The sequence below is a fragment of the Balaenoptera physalus genome (genome assembly GCF_965194825.1).
Source record: "Balaenoptera physalus genome assembly, chromosome: 9".
In the NCBI taxonomy this organism is placed as follows: Eukaryota; Metazoa; Chordata; class Mammalia; order Artiodactyla; family Balaenopteridae; genus Balaenoptera; species Balaenoptera physalus.
Window position 1 is genome coordinate 12,626,218 of NC_138888.1, and position 19,017 is coordinate 12,645,234.

The 19,017-nt window shown below is 38.9% G+C and overlaps 1 protein-coding gene across 10 annotated transcripts in view; it reads left to right on the forward strand.

Annotated features, from left to right (window-relative positions):
• The window catches only part of CNKSR3 (CNKSR family member 3), a 105,025-nt gene that overhangs the window by 50,424 nt on the left and 35,584 nt on the right, over window positions 1-19,017 (forward strand). For 9 of the 10 annotated variants that reach the window (XR_014267291.1, XR_014267292.1, XM_082474722.1 and 6 more), the window contains one exon: window positions 12,343-12,506. Coding sequence is in view for 5 of the 10 variants with exons in the window: in XM_082474724.1 (XP_082330850.1) it covers window positions 12,343-12,506 (164 nt within the window). In the remaining 5 variants the exon portion in view is untranslated. Of the gene's footprint in view, window positions 1-12,186; window positions 12,207-12,342; window positions 12,507-19,017 lie in introns of those variants that run through there. The other variant, XM_082474721.1, reaches the window with a different exon arrangement.

Consider the following 19,017-nt stretch of genomic DNA (forward strand, 5'->3'; position numbering starts at 1 on the left):
CCAATTTTGTTCCTTTTTATGGCTGAGTAATATTCCATTGTATATATGTACCACATCTTCTTTATCCATTCATCTGTCGATGGGCATTTAGGTTGCTTCCATGACCTGGCTACTGTAAATAGTGCTGCAATGAACATTGGGGTGCATGTGTCTTTTTGAATTATGGTTTTCTCAGGGTATATGCCCAGTAGTGGGATTGCTGGGTCGTATGGTAGTTCTATTTTTAGTTTTTTAAGGAACCTCCATACTGTTCTCCATAGTGGCTGTATCAATTTACATTCCCACCAACAGTGCAAGAGGGTTCCGTTTTCTGCACACCCTCTCCAGCATTTATTGTTTGTAGATTTTCTGATGATGCCCATTCTAACTGGTGTGAGGTGATACCTCATTGTAGTTTTGATTTGCATTTCTCTAATAATTAGTGATGTTGAGCAGCTTTTCATGTGCTTGTTGGCCACCTGTATGTCTTCTTTGGAGAAATGTCTATTTAGGTCTTCTGCCCATTTTTGGACTGGATTGTTTGTTTTTTTAATATTGAGCTGCATGAGCTGTTTATATATTTTGGAGATTAATCCTTTGTCCGTTGATTCGTTTGCAAATATTTTCTCCCATTCTGAGGGTTGTCTTTTGGTCTTGTTTATGGTTTCCTTTGTTGTGCAAAAGCTTTTAAGTTTCATTAGGTCCCATTTGTTTATTTGTGTTTTTATTTCCATTTCTCTAGGAGCTGGGTCAAAAAGGATCTTGCTGTGATTTATGTCATAGAGTGTTCTGCCTTTGTTTTCCTCTAAGAGTTTTATAGTGTCTGGCCTTACATTTAGGTCTTTAATCCATTTTGAGTTTATTTTTGTGTATGGTGTCAGGGAGTGTTCTAATTTCATACTTTTACATGTACCTGTCCAGTTTTCCCAGCACCACTTATTGAAGAGGCTGTCTGTTCTCCACTATATATGCTTGCCTCCTTTATCAAAGATAAGGTGACCATATGTGCGTGGGTTTATCTCTGGGCTTCCTATCCTGTTCCATTGATCTATGTTTCTGTTTTTGTGCCAGTACCAAACTGTCTTGATTACTGTAGCTTTGTAATATAGTCTGAAGTCAGGGAGCCTGATTCCTCCAGCTCCATTTTTCTTTCTCAAGATTGCTTTGGCTATTCGGGGTCTTTTGTGTTTCCATACAAATTGTGAAATTTTTTGTTCTAGTTCTGTGAAAAATGCCATTGGTAGTTTGATAGGGATTGCATTGAATCTGTAGATTGCTTTGGGTAGTAGAGTCATTTTCACAATGTTGATTCTTCCAATTCAAGAACATGGTATATCTCTCCATCTATTTGTATCATCTTTAATTTCTTTCATCAGTGTCTTATAATTTTCTGCATACAGGTCTTTTATCTCCTTAGGTAGGTTTATTCCTAGATATTTTGTTCTTTTTGTTGCAATGGTAAACGGGAGTGTTTTCTTAATTTCACTTTCAGATTTTTCATCATTAGTGTATAGGAAGTGTATAAGAGATTTCTGTGCATTAATTTTGTATCCTGCTACTTTACCAAATTCATTGATTAGCTCTAGTAGTTTTCTGGTGGCATCTTTAGGATTCTCTATTGTATAGTATCATGTCATCTGCAAACAGTGACAGCTTTACTTCTTTTCCGATTTGGATTCCTTTTATTTCTTTTTCTTCTCTGATTGCTGTGGCTAACACTTCCAAAACTATGTTGAATAATAGTGGTGAGAGTGGGCAACCTTGTCTTGTTCCTGATCTTAGTGGAAATGGTTTCAGTTTTTCACCATTGAGGACAATGTTGGCTGTGGGTTTGTCATATATGGCCTTTATTATGTTGAGGAAAGTTCCCTCTATGCCTACTCTCTGCAGGGCTTTTATCATAAATGGGTGTTGAATTTTGTCGAAAGTTTTCTCTGCATCTATTGAGATGATCATATGGTTTTTCTCCTTCAATTTGTTAATATGATGTATCACGTTGATTGATTTGCGTATATTGAAGAATCCTTGCATTCCTGGAATAAACCCCACTTGATCATGGTGTATGATCCTCTTAATGTGTTGTTGGATGCTGTTTGCTAGTATTTTGTTGAGGATTTTTGCATCTATGTTCATCAGTGATATTGGCCTGTAGTTTTCTTTCTTTGTGACATCTTTGTCTGGTTTTGGTATCAGGGTGATGGTGGCCTCGTACAATGAGTTGGGGAGTGTTCCTCCCTCTGCAATATTTTGGAAGAGTTTGAGAAGGATAGGTGTTAGCGCTTCTCTAAATGTTTGATAGAATTCGCCTGTGAAGCCATCTGGTCCTGGGCTTTTGTTTGTTGGAAGATTTTTAATCATAGTTTCAATTTCAGTGCTTGTGATTGGTCTGTTTGGTATCATCTTTAATTTCTTTCATCAGTGTCTTACAGTTTTCTGCATACAGGTCTTTTGTCTCCCTAGGTAGGTTTATTCCTAGGTATTTTATTCTTTTTGTTGCAATGGTAAATGGGAGTGTTTCCTTAATTTCTCTTTCAGATTTTTCATCATTAGCATATAGGAATGCAAAAGATTTCTGTGCATTAATTTTGTATCCTGCAACTTTACCAGATTCATTGATTAGCTCTAGTAGTTTTCTGGTGGCATCTTTAGGATTCTCTATGTATAGTATCATGTCATCTGCAAACAGTGACAGTTTTACTTCTTCTTTTCCAATTTGTGTTCCTTTTATTCCTTTTTCTTCTCCGATTGCCATGGCTAGGACTTCCAAAACTATGTTGAATAATAGTGGTGAGAGTGGACATCCTTCTCTTGTTCCTGATCTTACAGGATGTGCTTTCAGTTTTTCACCATTGAGATTGATGTTTGCTGTGGGTTTGTCGTATATGGCCTTTATTATGTTGAGGTAGGTTCCCTTTATGCCCACTTTCTGCAGAGTTTTGATCATAAATGGGTGTTGAATTTTGTCAAAAGCTTTTTCTGCATCTATTGAGATGATCATATGGTTTTTATTCTTCAATTTCTTAATATGGTGTATCACATTGATTGATTTGCGTATATTGAAGAATCCTTGCATCCCTGGGATAAATACCACTTGATCATGGCGTATGATTCTTTTAATGTGTTGTTGGATTCTGTTTGCTAGTATTTTGTTGAGGATTTTTGCATCCATATTCATCAGTGATATTGGTCTGTAATTTTCTTTTTTTGTAGTATCTTTGTCTGGTTTTGGTATCATGGTGACGGTGGCCGTATAGAATGTATTTGGGAGTGTTCCTTCCTCTGCAATTTTTTGGAAGAGTTTGAGAAGGATAGGTGTTAGCGCTTCTCTAAATGTTTGATAAAATTCACCTGTGAAGCCCTCTGGTCCTGGACTTTTGTTTGTTGGAAGATTTTTAATCACAGTTTCAATTTCATTACTTGTGATTGGTCTGTTCATATTTTCTAATTATTCCTGGTTCAGTCTTGGAAGGTTATACCTTTCTAAGAATTTGTCCATTTCTTCCAGGTTGTCCATTTTATTGGCATAGAGTTGCTTGTAGTAGTCTCTTAGGATGCTTTGTATTTCTGCAGTGTCTGTTGTAACTTCTCCTCTTTCATTTCTAATTTTATTGATTTGAGTCCTCTCCGTCTTTTTCTTGATGGGTCTGGCTAATGGTTTATCAATTTTGTTTATCTTCTCAAGGAACCAGCTTTTAGTTTTATTGATCTTTGCTATTGTTTTCTTTGTTTCTATTTCATTTATTTCCACTCTGATCTTTATGATTTCTTTCCTTCTGCTAACTTTGGGTTTTGTTTGTTCTTCTTTCTCTAGTTTCTTTAGGTGTAAGGTTAGATTGTTTACTTGAGATTTTTCTTGTTTCTTTAGGTAGGCTTGTATAACTATAAACTTCCCTTTTAGAACTGCTTTTGCTGCATCCCATAGGTTTTGGATCGTCGTGTTTTCATTGTCATTTGTCTTTAGGTATTTTTTGATTTCCTCTTTGATTTCTTCAGTGATCTCTTGGTTATTTAGTAACGTATTGTTTAACCTCCATGTGTATGTGTTCTTTACGTTTTTTTCCCTGTAATTGATTTCTAATCTCATAGTGTTGTGGTCAGAAAAGATGCTTGATATGATTTCAATTTTCTTAAATTTACTGAGGCTTGATTTGTGACCCAAGATGTGATCTATCCTGGAGCATGTTCTGTGCACATTTGAGAAGAAAGTGTAATCTGTGTTTGGATGGAATGTCCTATAAATATCATTTAAATCTATCTGGTCTGTTGTGTTATATAAAGCTTGTGTTTCCTTATTAATTTTCTGTTTGGATGATCTGTCCATTGGTGTAAGTGAGGTGTTAAAGTCCCCCACTATTATTGTGTTACTCTTTTATAGCTGTTAGCAGTTGCCTTATGTATTGAAGTGCTCCTATGTTGGGTGCATAAATATTTATTATTGTTATATCTTCTTGGATTGATCCCTTGATCATTATGTAGCGTCCTTCCTTGTCTCTTGTAACATTCTTTATTTTAAAGTCTATTTTATCTGCTATGAGTATTGCTACTCCAGCTTTCTTTTTATTTCCATTTGCATGGAATATCTTTTTCCATCCCCTCACTTTCAGTCTGTATGTGTTCCTAGGTCTGAAGTGGGTCTCTTGTACACAGCATATATATGGGTCTTGTTTTTGTATCCATTCAGCAAGCCTGTGTCTTTTTGTTGGAGCATTTAATCCATTCACGCTTAAGGTAATTATCGATATGTATGTTCCTATGACGATTTTCTTAATTGTTTTGGGTTTGTTTTTGTGGGTCCTTTTCTTCTCTTGTGTGTCCCACTTAGAGAAGTTCCTTTAGCATTTGTTGTAGAGCTGGTTTGGTGGTGCTGAATTCTCTTAGCTTTTGCTTGTCTGTAAAGCTTTTGATTTCTCCATCGAATCTGAATGAGGTCCTTGCCGGGTAGAGTAATCTTGGTTGTAGGTTCTTCCCCTTCATCACTTTAAATATATCATGCCACTCCCTCTGGCTTGTATAATTTCTGCTGAGCAATCAGCTGTTAATCTTATGGGAGTTCCCTTGTATGTTATTTGTCATTTTTCCCTTGTTGCTTTTAATAATTTTTCTTTGTCTTTGATTTTGTCAATTTGATTATTATGTGTCTCGGCGTGTTTCTCCTTGGGTTTATCCTGCCTGGGACTCTCTGCGCTTCCTGGACTTGGGTGGCTATTTCCTTTCCCATGTTAGGGAAGTTTTCGACTGTAATATCTTCAAGTATTTTCTTGGGTCCTTTCTCTCTCTCTTCTCCTTCTGGGACTGCTATAATGTGAATGTTGGTGCATTTAATGTTGTCCCAGAGGTCTCTTAGGCTGTCTTCATTTCTTTTCATTCTTTTTTCTTTATTCTGTTCCATGGCAGTGAATTCCACCATTCTGTCTTCCAGGTCACTTATCAGTTCTTCTGCCTCAGTTATTCTGCTATTGATTCCTTCTAGTGTATTTTTCATTTCAGTTACTGTGTTGTTTATCTCTGTTTGTTTGTTCTTTAATTCTTCTAGGTGTTTGTTCTTTAATTCTTCTAGGCCTTTGTTAAGCATTTCTTGCATCTTCTCGATCTTTGCCTCCATTCTTTTTCTGAGGTCCTGGATCATCTTCACTATCATTATTCTGAATTCTTTTTACCGGAAGGTTGCCTATCTCCACTTCCTTTAATTGTTTTTCTGGGGTTTTATCTTGTTCCTTCTTCTGGTCCATAGCCCTCTGCCTTTTCATTTTGTCTATCTTTCTGTGAATGTGGTTTTCGTTCCACAGGCTGCAGGATTGTAGTTCTTCTTGCTTCTGCTGTCTGCCCTCTAGAGGATGAGGCTATCTAAGAGTCTTGTGCAAGCTTCCTGATGGGAGGGACTGGTGGTGGGTAGAGCTGGGTGTTGCTCTGGTGGGCAGAGCTCAGTAAAACTTTAATCCACTTGTCTGCTGATGGGTGGGGCTGGGTTCCCTCCCTGTTGGTTGTTTGGCCTGAGGCAACCCAGCACTGGAGTCTACCTGGCTCTTTGGTGGGGATAATGGCAGACTCTGGGAGGGCCCATGCCAAGGAGTACTTCCCAGAACTTCTGCTGCCAGTGTCCTTGTCCCCATGGTGAGCCACAGCCACCCCTTGCCTCTGCAGGAGACCCTCCAACACTAGCAGGTATGTCTGGTTCAGTCTCCTATGGGGTCACTGCTCTTTCCCCCGGGTCCTGATGAGTACATTACTTTGTGTGTGCCCTCCAAGAGTGGAGTCTGTTTTTCCCCAAGTCCTGTTGAAGTCCTGCAATCAAATCCCACTAGCCTCCAAAGTCTGATTCTCTGGGAATTCCTCCTCCTGTTGCCAGACCCCCAGGTTGGGAAGCCTGCTGTGGGGCTCAGAACCTTCACTGCAGTGGGTGGACCTCTGTGGTATAATTGTTCTCCAGTTTGTGATTCACCCACCCAGCGGTTATGGGATTTGATTTTATTGTGATTGCGCCCCTCCTACTGTTTCTTTGCAGCTTCTCCTTTGTCTTTGGATGTGGGGTATCTTTTTTGGTGAGTTCCAGTGTCTTCCTGTCAATGGTTGTTCAGCAGTTAGTTGTGATTCTGGTGCTCTTGCAAGAGGGAGTGAGAGCACATCCTTCTACTCCGCCATCTTGAACCGGGACACCAACACATTTTCTTTAAAACATAGCAAAACAAAACAAAATCCTGTGGTTAAAAATACTTTAATGATCAAAGTAGTTGATGTGAAGGGCTGTCAGAACAACTCTGGGCTCACTGTCATTGTGGAATTAGAGGTTTTGCTGACTTGAAACTATAGGCTGAGAGCATAGCTTTAGGACATCTTTCTAATGGGCCGCACCTGCCAGGACAGAGGCTGATCTAGTCAACAATCTGATTTCAGTCTTGTACAGAAAATTAGAAGGGAATAGCTCTAGAGTTTTTGCACTGGGGCATTTACTCTCATGTCTTAATGTTCATGTACACAATCCTTTCCACATTTTGGAGAGATTAATTAGTTAATAAAAACTAATCCTTAGTACAGGGCAAGTATCTTGTCAAAGATTGGAGTTTTGCTTTGGGGTTTCATTTTGTTTATAATATTTCCCAGTGTAGAAATGACCTCCTTTAATCTTGAAACATTGAAACTTGCAACAAATACCCTGATATCACAATCAGTAGTTCTGTTATTTTTAGTTACTCACTTGCATGGGAAAATAAAATCAGGTGACTTGTGCGTTGGTATGACATTAATACTTACATGAAGTTCTTTGTCTTTCTTATGCATTCAGTTATTTATTTCACAAACATTGTGCACCAGCAATGTTCTAGATGCTGGGGAATAGCAATGAATAAAAATGAAGACTCCACTTTCATGGTGCTTGTATTCCAATATATATTCTAAAACATTTTTAGGTGGGATCAATGATAATGGTAAGCTACCAAATTTGGAAATATATTCTGGGGAAGCTAATAACAAGGGCTGTTGAGATTTTATTTTATCTCCAATTTATGCTGTTCCAGAGGGGGCTGCCTAAGCATTTGCGAGTTTGTGTGTCTCTCTAGCAACTTTTGCTCTGAACACTGAGGGGACTGACGACCTGAATAAATCACTTTTTTAATCGAACGAAATATGTAATTATTTGCTTCATAGTGTTCTAAGCTCTTTATAACTATTAACACTTAATTTTCATCACAGATCTGTGTAGTAGGTAGTGTTATTATCTCTGTTTTACAAATGAGCCAACTGGGTAACTTGCCCCAGGTACCCAGTTAGCAAGAAGTAGGATTGAGATTGGAACTCAGGCTCTTAACCACTGCCCTGTTGCTTTCTGATATAAATTATAAAATAGTGTTTTTAAAAATCGTAAGATATCTCTTTTTTTTTTCTCCTTTTTGCCTTTGGGATTTCTCTGAAATTTTAGGGTTATTTACAGGTTTGGGAAGAGGGGAGGAAGTCTGGCTGTCTCTCCCTGCTGCTTCCATTCTGTGGGAACTCCCTCTCCTTTGCCTTCCTGATTCTTTTCACATTGAATTATGTGTTTAATTTGTGTAAATGGAATGTGTTTAATCTAATTTTATTAATTCTGTGTTTCTCTCAGCACTGCTAGACTTTCTATAAGTTCCTTGAAGCAAAGAACTGGTAAATAGATACACTTGACAAATAGGTTAAAGTGTACTGTGTATTACAAATTCTAAAACCAGTTTATTTGAAATTGGGCATTTTCCCCTCCTTCGTGGGACTGCGTAATAGTTTGATTTGGCTGTTCATAAATGTGTAATTGTATTCTAAACAATAGGATAACTGAACAATACGCCATCTTGTATTGGAATAATAAAACTGGAGACAATACTATTTAAAACTTAGCATATTCAATAGATGTGTCCCTTGAGGGGAAATTCTTTTTATTTTTAAAATTTTTTATTGAAGTATAGTTGATTTACAGTGTTGTGTTTCAGGTGTTTAGCAAAGTAATTCAGTTATATATACATATATATATATGTATTTCTGTTCCTCTCCAGAGTCTTTTCCATTATAGGTTATTACAAGATATTGAATATAGTTCCCTGTACTATACAGTAGGCCTTTGTTGCTTATCTATTTTATATATAGTAGTGTTTATCTGCTAATCTCAGGCTCCTAATTTATCTCTCCCCACCCATTCCCCTTTGGTAACCATAAATTTGTTTTCTTTGTCTGTGAGTTTGTTTCAAAGTTCTTGTCTCATTTTTTTAGATTCCATATATAAGTGATATCATATGATATTTGTCTTTGTCTGACTTACTTTGCTTAGTATGATAATCTCAAGGTCCATCCATGTTGCCGCAAATGGCATTAATTCATTCTTTTTTATGGCTGAGTAATATGCCATTGTATATGTGTATCACATCTTCTTTATCCGTTCATCTGTTGACGGGCATTTAGGCTGCTTCCATAGGGGAAAGTCTTTAAGCCGCTCTAGATTCTGTATTTGGGTAGGTAGCAACATGGTGTTTCTACTTGGTAATTCTCCTATATCTCAGGGATCTTCCAATTAGTTGAGGTCAGACCATTTATATTCCTCAGAATCCTCAAGGAGATTCTTGCCCTTTCTCAGGCAAATGTTCTGCTGTTTTGTTCAGTTCCCTCTTGTCCTATCCAGAAACTTCATCACACCTCTCATCTCAACCTTATTCTCTGTGTCTGAAATATTTCCTTAATGCACTGAAGCCATTTCTGAAATCCTGTTTCTTCAGTGAAACTTTTCATAGTTAGTTAAAAGAGAAATCTGGCCTCATCTTTGTTTCTACTTATTATTCAGGGGTGAAATTGTATGAACATCCATAGTGCATGGTTCCTTCACTTTACACTTAATGGACTGGTTTATTCTGCACATGACAGCTAATATGAGTCGGTTTTGTTCTCGTATTTTGAGCAAAGAACTTGCTTGGCACCGTAAACATGAATTGCAATTCTTTTGGTCATTGGGCCCTGTTTATTTTAGGAAAGAGTTTATCACATGTGGATGAACATGAAATAAAGTGTTATTAGGTTTGTGTTGGTTTGTTAGGGCTGTCATAACAAAGTACCACAGACTGGGTGGCTGAAACAACAGGAATTTATTTTCTTGAAATTCTGGAGGCTAGAAGTCTGAGATCACAGTGTTAGCAGAGATGGTTTCTCCTGAGGCCTCTCTCCTTGGCTTGTAGATACCTTCTTCTCCCTGTGTCTTTACATGTTCTTCTCTGTATATGTGTGTCTCCTCTTCTTATAAGGACTCAGTCATATTGGGTTTGGGCTCATCCATATGACCTCATTTAACTTAATCACCTCTTTAAAGACACTACCTCCAAATACAGTGGTGTTCTGAGGTATTATATTGTTGATTAGAACTTCAACATATGAATCTTAGGAAGATCAATTCAGCCATGACAGGGTTGAAATGTACAATATAGTTGTCTTAAATTTTTATGACAAGTTAAAACCAAAATTCCTTTTAAAGCTTAAAAGTAGGCAAAGGAAGAGAACCTTCTGAAGGAGGGGAGATTGTAGGATATTGGTTTGATCTGGCTTAAAACTGGCTAAGTCATTTAGGGCAAAATTCATAGTAATTAGTCTTTTGTCCATACTTTCCTAATTTTTTGGATTCAGTAAAATGTGAAGTATCTTTTAAGTACCTCTAGGTTTCCATGATTCTATTTTAATAATAACTGTTTTGTAATTAGACCTTACTGCTGATTTAGGAAGGTGTTTGGAGAGGAATTTTTATAATCTCATGTTTGCAGGGTAGAAGGCAAAAGGATCAGGGCTTGTGTCAACAAACCTTGATTTGAATTTGAGCTCTTTTCTTCTGTATTGAGCTGAAGAAAAATAGCTGACAAAATCCTTCTCTTGGCATCTTACCAGCTATGTGACTGTGGACAAGTTATGCAACTTACACGAGCCCTAATTTAGTCATCTATGAAATGGGAATAAAGTTGTAAGGAGGCTCTCCTCGGCTTTTGGCCCTTGTCACTGTTGACTACTGCAGCTGGATTCTGTGCAGCTGCCCCTGGCCACCCCAGTGGCATGACACTCCATACCTGCTGACTTGTGTGGCCTCCACTGCCTGCTCAACTCACATGCCATGGAGGCCACTTGTGGCTCGAGGCCATCAAAGTAGAGCTGGGTTTATATCAGTGTCCCCAACCTTGCTGCTGTGTGACAGATCCCCTCTGCTAGACAGATGTCACTTCAGGGAGGATGGGTTGGTTCTGACTAGTTTTCATAAAATTAATTTTTTCTTAACCTCCTCTTCCTGTATTTATTTGATAGTCCCAGATGGTTATCAGGACATTGTTCCTCTTTCTACATCTTATCAGGAGGTGAAAGCTTTTGCCACTTTCAAAACTTTCAAAAAAGTGGGGCAGAGATATCGTTTAGCCTAGGATATCAGATTTTGAGATGCATGGACTTTAGTATTGCCAAAAGTAAGTGCCGGACCTACGTCTACTTTTCCTGGTTCAGAGTACCCACATAGAGAGCTTTCGTGAGAGTTAAATGAAGTGTGTGTGTGTGCTTGTGTGTTTGGGTGGGAAGGGGACAGCAACATGCCTTCCACATACTTTATTCTAGTTAAATTGAGTTTTCATCCTTTGTGTTGGGATTGAATTTATATAAATCTACCTTTTAAAACACTAAGGTGGCTTTTATTTTTAGGCTTAAATAGATCAACTAATTTAGTATAAGATTTTCCAGTAAAACCATTAACGTGTTGACCAGAGTTCTCTACACAGGAGTAAAGAATCCCAAGTTCTTTTAGGGTTACCTATTTTAATCATTATATAAGAACATTAAAATACAACACTGTTGGCAATAGTATTTGACCTGGAAAAATTCCCATGAACTAACCCATTTAACATTGTCTTTCTCTCGTACCACTGCTGGTACCTACTCCTCTAGATCTTGTATTCATTAGAACTCTTTCAGTTTTAAGGGACAGAAACTCAACACAGATAAGCTTAAGCTAACAAGGGAATTTATTTTGATTTAAGTAAAAAATGCTGGGGTTAGAAATCTTTAAGTAGGGTTAGATCCAGGGACATGTTGGATATTACTGGGACATCTTCTTTGTCTTGAATAGATTTATTTTGTAAAACTGATCAGAAAAATGACTGCCAACATCCCCAAGTTTGTACCTTTATGACTTCTAATTGGAAAGGAAGAAGGGGACTTTGTCTTCCTATGTTCATATATCAAATATCAGGGAAGATTTTGATTGGTTCTGCTTGAGTCACATGGTCATCCCTGAACCTATAACTGGCTGATGGATAGAATAGTGTGGCCAATCACTGTGGCAAAGCATCTTGATTGGAAAGTCCACTGGGATCACATGGGCTGGGAGAGGGATGGTGTTCCAGAGGAAGACTGCTTAGCAAACAGACAAACATATGTCTAGCACAGATAACTAGCATTTCAAGTCAGCAGGGGTTAGTGTTTATTCTTTTAGCTGAAAGGGAATGGGACGGTAACTGTCAAAATTGTGTAGGATCCATTTGAAATTTCTTTTTTTGCATTTTTAAAAATAAAACATTTTTAATTATTTATTTTTTTTAAGGTGGTAAAAGATACAGCACATAAAATTGACCATTTTAACCTTTTTTTTGTTGCAGTATAATTGCTTTACAATGTTGTGTTACTTTCTGCTGTACAAATAAGCTGTGCATTAGATTTAAAATCTGCTTAAGAAGATGAGGACACACTTGAAAGATGTCCTTCAGGTGGGATACACATTGTATAGACAATCAAATAGTGGAGCATAATTGGCAATTCCTGAGGTTGATTTAAATGTGGGCATTTTTTTGAGTAAAGGAACAAAAATGACAATAATGGACCCTTTTGCTTTTTTTTTGGTAGGGTTAGATGATTGCCTGCAGCAGTATGTCCACAAGTTTGAACGGGAGAAGATAAATGGAGAGCAGCTGCTGCAGATTTCCCATCAGGATCTTGAGGAGCTGGGTGTCACACGAATTGGACACCAGGAACTTGTGTTGGAGGCTGTCGACCTTCTCTGTGCACTGGTTAGTTCAGGAAAAGGTGATCTGTACCGCCATGATGTTTTTAAGAATTTCATCTTCTAAATCGCCACAGTTTTGCGCTTTAGCTTATCATCATTTTCTTAATGATCCATGGAAGTAGAGCATGAGCTGAAGATAATATCAGAAGGGAAGAAAAGAAATCATTTGCTAGGTAGAGTTGGCAAGCGATGACCTACAAGTTAAATCTGGCCCGCTATTTTTGTAAATAAAGTTTTATTGGAACGCAACCCTGCCCGTTCATTTAAGTGTTATCTGTGGCTGCTTTTGTGCTACCGTGGCAGAGTTGGGTAGTGGTTAACAGGGACCATGTGGCCCTTCAAGTCCTAAAATATTTGCTCTCTTGGCCTGTACAGAAAAAGTTGGCCTTTTACGGAAAAAATTTCTGTATTCATCTTATTTTCTTATCTTTTAAAAAGAATAAAAAGATGAAGATGGTCCTGAATGAACATGTCCTCTTCTATATTGAGATGACAAATGGGTTCTGATTTTCATGTCTGTTTTTGTTACTATAAAAAGCATTTTTATGTTTCACAGATATTTGTGATATTTCAATAACTGATACTGATGCTTGGAATAATCAACCTGTGAAATGGCAGCTAGATGGGAAAAAATGTGAACTTAGTTACATTTTGCAGCTGACTGAGTTTTGGCTTGAACGTGAGTGAGTTAGATCCTGCCAGGTTCCGACTCTTCATTGCATCTGTGGCCGTGTGGGTCGTAGCTCTTTTAGGTGTGGGTTGAAACCACCTCCAAGGGTACTGTGTTTATAAATTGGTTGGCATAGGGTGGGATCCTTGTCAGGCTGCTGTGATGCCATGCGAAGGATGCTGTTTCCTTAACTGTCAGGATTTGGGCAAACTCGGCAGCATTCAGGCTGGTTTAGTTATGCTGTGAACCTGAGCAAGGGGTCTATACAATCATATCACTGAGAATGGTGGGAAAAATTGTGCTCCCGATGATTTTGCCATTGCTGGTCTGCGTTCCATTGATTCTTTAACACTTGCTGCATTGTGCGTGTTCTTCTTCTTAAAGTGGATAGAGCCTCGTCTTCTGCTCTGAGATGTGCTGCTCTTGTTTAGGAAAGTAATGGGGAAATTACTTGTGGTTGATAAATGAGCTGCCACCAGGAAGGTGCTGTGGCCAAGTGATGGGAGAGCTGGTCTGGGAAGCAGGCTTTTGCATTTTTTTTTTTTTTAAACGGTTTTTTATTTATTTATTTATTTATTTATTTATGGCTGTGTTGGGTCTTCGTTTCTGTGCGAGAGCTTTCTCTAGTTGTGGCAAGCGGGGGCCACTCTTCATCGCGGTGCGCGGGCCTCTCACTATCGCGGCCTCTCCTGTTGCGGAGTACAGACTCCAGATGCGCAGGCTCAGTAGTTGTGGCTCACGGGCCCAGTTGCTCCACGGCATGTGGGATCTTCCCAGACCAGGGCTCAAACCCGTGTCCCCTGCATTGGCAGGCAGACTCTCAACCACTGCGCCACCAGGGAAACCCCCAGGCTTTTGCGTTTTAATGCAGGCTTTGCTGCACACTCCTGGCTCTGTGACCTCCAGGGAGATGGTGGTGTGTGTTTTCCCCGTTTGTACGGTGTTGCTCCCCTAGATGTGGCTGTGTACCAACCTGTAAGTGTTTTGCACTGCCCGGAAGATACCTGAGTCCTGTTTATTATTAAAGCTGTATGTTTTTCATACAGTAAGACATGTTTGAGTTTAGTCTTGTCCTTTCTGGGAACGCTACTTTTTGGACCTTTCTGCTCTTTCAGATCGCCTCTTTCACTTTGTGGTAGGACTTGGAGGGCAGGTCAATAACTTTGAAATCCACAGTGTGGGAGGAGAGCAGGCAGGATGGACTGGGGGCATGTTGTGGGCCTCAAGTGGGATAATTAACATAACAGCTGCCTCCCCGCTTTCCCCCCTTCCCTACCTCTTAAAATATTAGACTAAAGTGAACAGAGCTGGACAGATGCCAGAACCTAAAGCTGTGTTTTATCTCTTACAATTTCCTTCTAATTTCCTTTGTAGACAAAGTTTTGACCTCAGACTCATTCTGGACATGTTTCATGTAGCAGCGTGCCAGTGAATGCATTTGACGCGAGGGTCACAGAGGGTTCTTAAATGAATGTGCCTTTTCTGGGTTGGGGAGGGTTTTAGAGCATTTCACTGAAATATCTTTAGCCTTGCTATAATCTCCTTTTAAAATATTCTTATGGTAACGTATCTGTTGATTATACTGTGTTTAACCCATTCACACCATATAGATCTTTGTGTATATAAATAGGTGGTAATTTTTTGCCTTGAACAGTCCATCCCCTGGACAGTTAATATGTGTTTGCTGTTGTCCCTGGTATTATGGAAGACATTTTTATGTAAACAGTTTAGTGGATGTTGATTTTATGATGGACAGGAAATGAGTAGAATTAGAAGTAAGAGAGGGGGAGGAAAAAACAAAAACCACTGCAAAGTTTTGGAAAGAAAAGTGCCGATAGGATCTTTAGGAACCTAAAATAGGGAATAGCTATTGATTAAGGTTCCAAAACCGATGAGCAGATGGACCACAAAGAGCTGGTTCTGGATAGGGAGCAAGGAGAAAAACTCCCTTTTGTGAACATTGACCTTGGCTGGCTGGAGTGGCTTAGGAGAGTGACTTGTTTTCTGAGGCAAACCAGGACCACTTCCCAGGATTGAGTTCAGAGTCGGAGCCCAATTTTTCTCCCTGTATCTGGGGCAGAGGGTGACTGGGACGGGCTGTTGAGCTGCTTTTTCCAGTAGCTATTAGCCACATGTGACTATTTAAATTAAAATTAATTAAAGTGAAGTAATAAAATTCAGTTCCTTAGTCACAGAGCTACATTTCAAGTGCTCAGTAGCTACTTGTGGCCAGTGGCTACCATATTTGGATAGTACAGATAGAGAACATTTTCATCATTGCAGAAAGTTCTGTTGGACAGCATTTGTCTCTAGGGTGGGATTGAGAGTAAAAATGTATAATTGTAAAACCCATTTTCGTTGCCAGATCAACCAAACCCTAGTTTCCTAAAGACCAAGGCAGGGGCAGATTTGTTTTTAAGGTTGAGGTAGGCTGAGAAAGTGAACAAAATTGGAATCCATGCACGTATGAAGTGATACCACCTACCTGTGTGCTTAAGTGAAATACCTGTAATGTATCTACCTGCCCTGGGCGCTTCTGTGCAGTCGTGTACCCCTGAGATGACTCACTGTTTATCGTTTACCCAGCCATGGCAACAGTTAAAAACCGTTATCCTTTTTGTTATGGGAAGAGATAGTGCAGGAAGAGGAGTCTATGCTAGCAATTTGTATTTAACTTGATCTTGCTTATGAACTTATTAAACTGTGAAGTATACTTCTTAGGTTGAAACTTAATTGACCCAAGTCAGTAAAATGGATTTGACTGTGTGACTGTGAAACTCCTTAATCACCATGTATGTTAGATCACAGACAGAGCTAGTAGGAATGGGGAAAGAAAGTGGCGGAGAAGTTGTGTAAGGTTTGTCCTTAGCTAAAATGTGTACAATTTATGACACCAGAAGAGCGAGAATCTGCCTCTTTCCTTTTCTCCTGTCTCATGTGTCGTTTCTCTAGCCAGACCAGGAAATGACCCCTGATGGCTAACTTCTAATGAAGTGAGATCTCAGTGGAAGGTTTCTAGTACGTGTCTAGATTTTTGGAGATTCGTTTCATTTCTTAGTTTGTACTGTCTTGATACCTTATCTTAAATTAGCAATTTCTGAAGGAGACAGATACTGGGGAAAAGATTAGTGAAAATAATCAAATCTGGTCTGAGAAATTATTCATTTACTGTCTTTCATTGAGGGACACTTAAGTCAATAATCCTTTCCTGATTATGTTTCTATAGTAGAGGTTCTTTGGAGCTAATATAATCAGTTTCTTGTTCTCTTCTTATTGTGGAATGGGGTGGAAGGGGGTGGAATTTTCCTTCCTTTCTTTGTTCCTTCTTTACTGCTTTTAAAAATTATAATCTATGTAGAAAAAGCAAAACTACAGTGACAGAAAGAAGATCAGAGGTTGCCAGGGCCTGGGGGTTGGGGAAAGTGACTATGCAGGGGTATGAGGGATGTTTTGGGGGTGATGCAAATGTTCTGTATTGTGATGGTGCTTATGTGACTGTATACATTTGTTAAAATTGATTATGTCGTGCACTTAAAATTAGTGAGTTTTATGCATCATAAAGTATACCTTAATAAAGCTGATTAAAATCTCTGAAGTACCTGAAAACATAAAATTATTATCTATTATAGCTACATCTGTCTATCCTTGTAGTCCCGTGATTTGTTTTTTGGGGGGAAAAAAAAAAGAATCAGAGAAACTGAATAGAAATGAAAAGAACCAGTTAACAAGCTACATTCCTCCTTTATTTTAATATTAAAAGTGGTAGGTTTGTAGAAGATTGAGGTTTAAAATTTCCTGTAACACTAAGATGAATTTAATCGTCTTTGAGTTCAAGAAATAAATGTTGTCTACAGTAATAAAAGTTCCGAGTAATTCATGGTGTCATTGGCTATGGAAAGCTGAGTTTCCTGCTTTTTGTTCAGAACTCTTGTTATGAGTCGGCAGGCTGACTAATTAACTGAATAAGGGGACGCTTCCCTTTAATCATAGTCACAAGTGCTTCAAAACAAGCTGTGTCATGTGGCTCTTCATCCACTCAGTTTTTTTTTTTTTTAAATAATTTATTTATTAATTAGTTAATTTATTTATGGCTGTGTTGGATCTTCATTTCTGTGCGAGGGCTTTCTCTAGTTGCGGCAAGTGGGGGCCACTCTTCATCGCGGTGCGCGGGCCTCTCACTATCGCGGCCTCTCCCGTTGCAGAGCACAGGCTCCAGATGCGCAGGCTCAGTAGTTGTGGCTCACGGGCCTAGTTGCTCCGCGGCATGTGGGATCTTCCCAGACCAGGGCTCGAACCCGTGTCCCCTGCATTGGCAGGCAGATTCTCAACCACTGCGCCACCAGGGAAGCCCCCATCCACTCAGTTTTGAGTCTTTGATTCTCTGATTTAAAAAGCCGTGGTGAAAAAAAAAAAAAAAAAAAAAGCCGTGGTGAAAATCCATCTTTTTATTTTTGTCTTCTCTACTGAAGGACAATGCCATATTTTGGTCTCCAGAAAATGACAGTGGAAAAAAAAAAAAAAAGAATGAATATCAAATTTAGATGGAACATCACTGTTAATACAGAAGACTCATTTTTGTTCTGAAATTTACATTTTTTTTTAAAGCTCGCAAAGACAATTTCAGTTAATGCATCTGAAGAGTTTTTTTTTCTTTATAATTGTTCTTAACTCTTTTCTATATAAATTTTTTTAAAAATATTTTTTATTTTCTGAGAAGCAACATGCCACATAAATTTAAACTTCGCATAAAATCTAATTAAAGTTTGAAATGTTTTCATTCAGGGTATTGTCTTTTGTTGTTACTGTTGCTACTTACCATTGTTCAACTTGCCAAAAGAAAAAAGTTCTCACAGACTCCCTGGTTTATTTATGCTTTATGTATCTTGATCTGGGGACATTTCTCACCCCTCCCTGAGGCATTAGAGATGGGGCTGTAACAGAGGAGGGACCAAGGGACAGGCTAGATGCAGTGGGGACAAGAGTGAGGTCCAGGTTGGCTGAAGCTGGCTGAAAGAAGCTTCTAACACATCAGAGGGGATGGAGCAGGTCAGGATAGAATTTAGGGGGGTTAAACAGTTTGCTAGTTTGTGCTAGATCCAGGATGACCGGCCACTTCTCCTTTTTCTTGTCCAGCGCCCATCCTGGTTTCTGTCTCATCGCTTTGCCCGTTCTTGGACAGGGAGTGTGGAAGGGGGCATATACAGCATCGTGATCCAAAGCTTGTACCCTCGATGCAGACTGCCTTGGTTAGAATCCCCCCCGACTCCCACCGATTAGCTGTGTGACTTTGGAGAATTTATTGAATGTCTCTGTGCCTCAGTTTTCTCACCTGCAAAATAGAGATAATATCACTTCCACCCTCATACGCTGTTTCACCTGAGATAATATTTGCCGAGCAGTAAGCCCGGTTTCTGGCATAAAGTGTTCAATAGTGTTGGCCATATATTATAACCAATTTTTAAATGATACCACATTCTTGCTTTGGGATGCTATTGACACAGTTTAATATACCCCAAAAATATTTTCACTTTTTTCTTAAAAAATGATGAAACACCAATTTAGGATGTGTACATGCAATTGAATACTGAAATTCACCCTCCCCCCAAAGTCATGTCAGATTTACATGTCGTTTCTTGTTGTTACTTGGGATTTGTTCTTTATCTGGAAGAGAGTAGTCTAGGGCAATATTGTCACGTGAAACGGAATTTTTAAAAGCACCCAGGTAAGTCAAACGTTGTTCGGAAAGAACGGAGGTTAGAAGCTCACAAGATGGAAATGACCTTCCAGGTGAATTGATGTTTAGTCAGTGCTGTTCTGTTTCTGTGTGACTTTTATCTGATGGAAA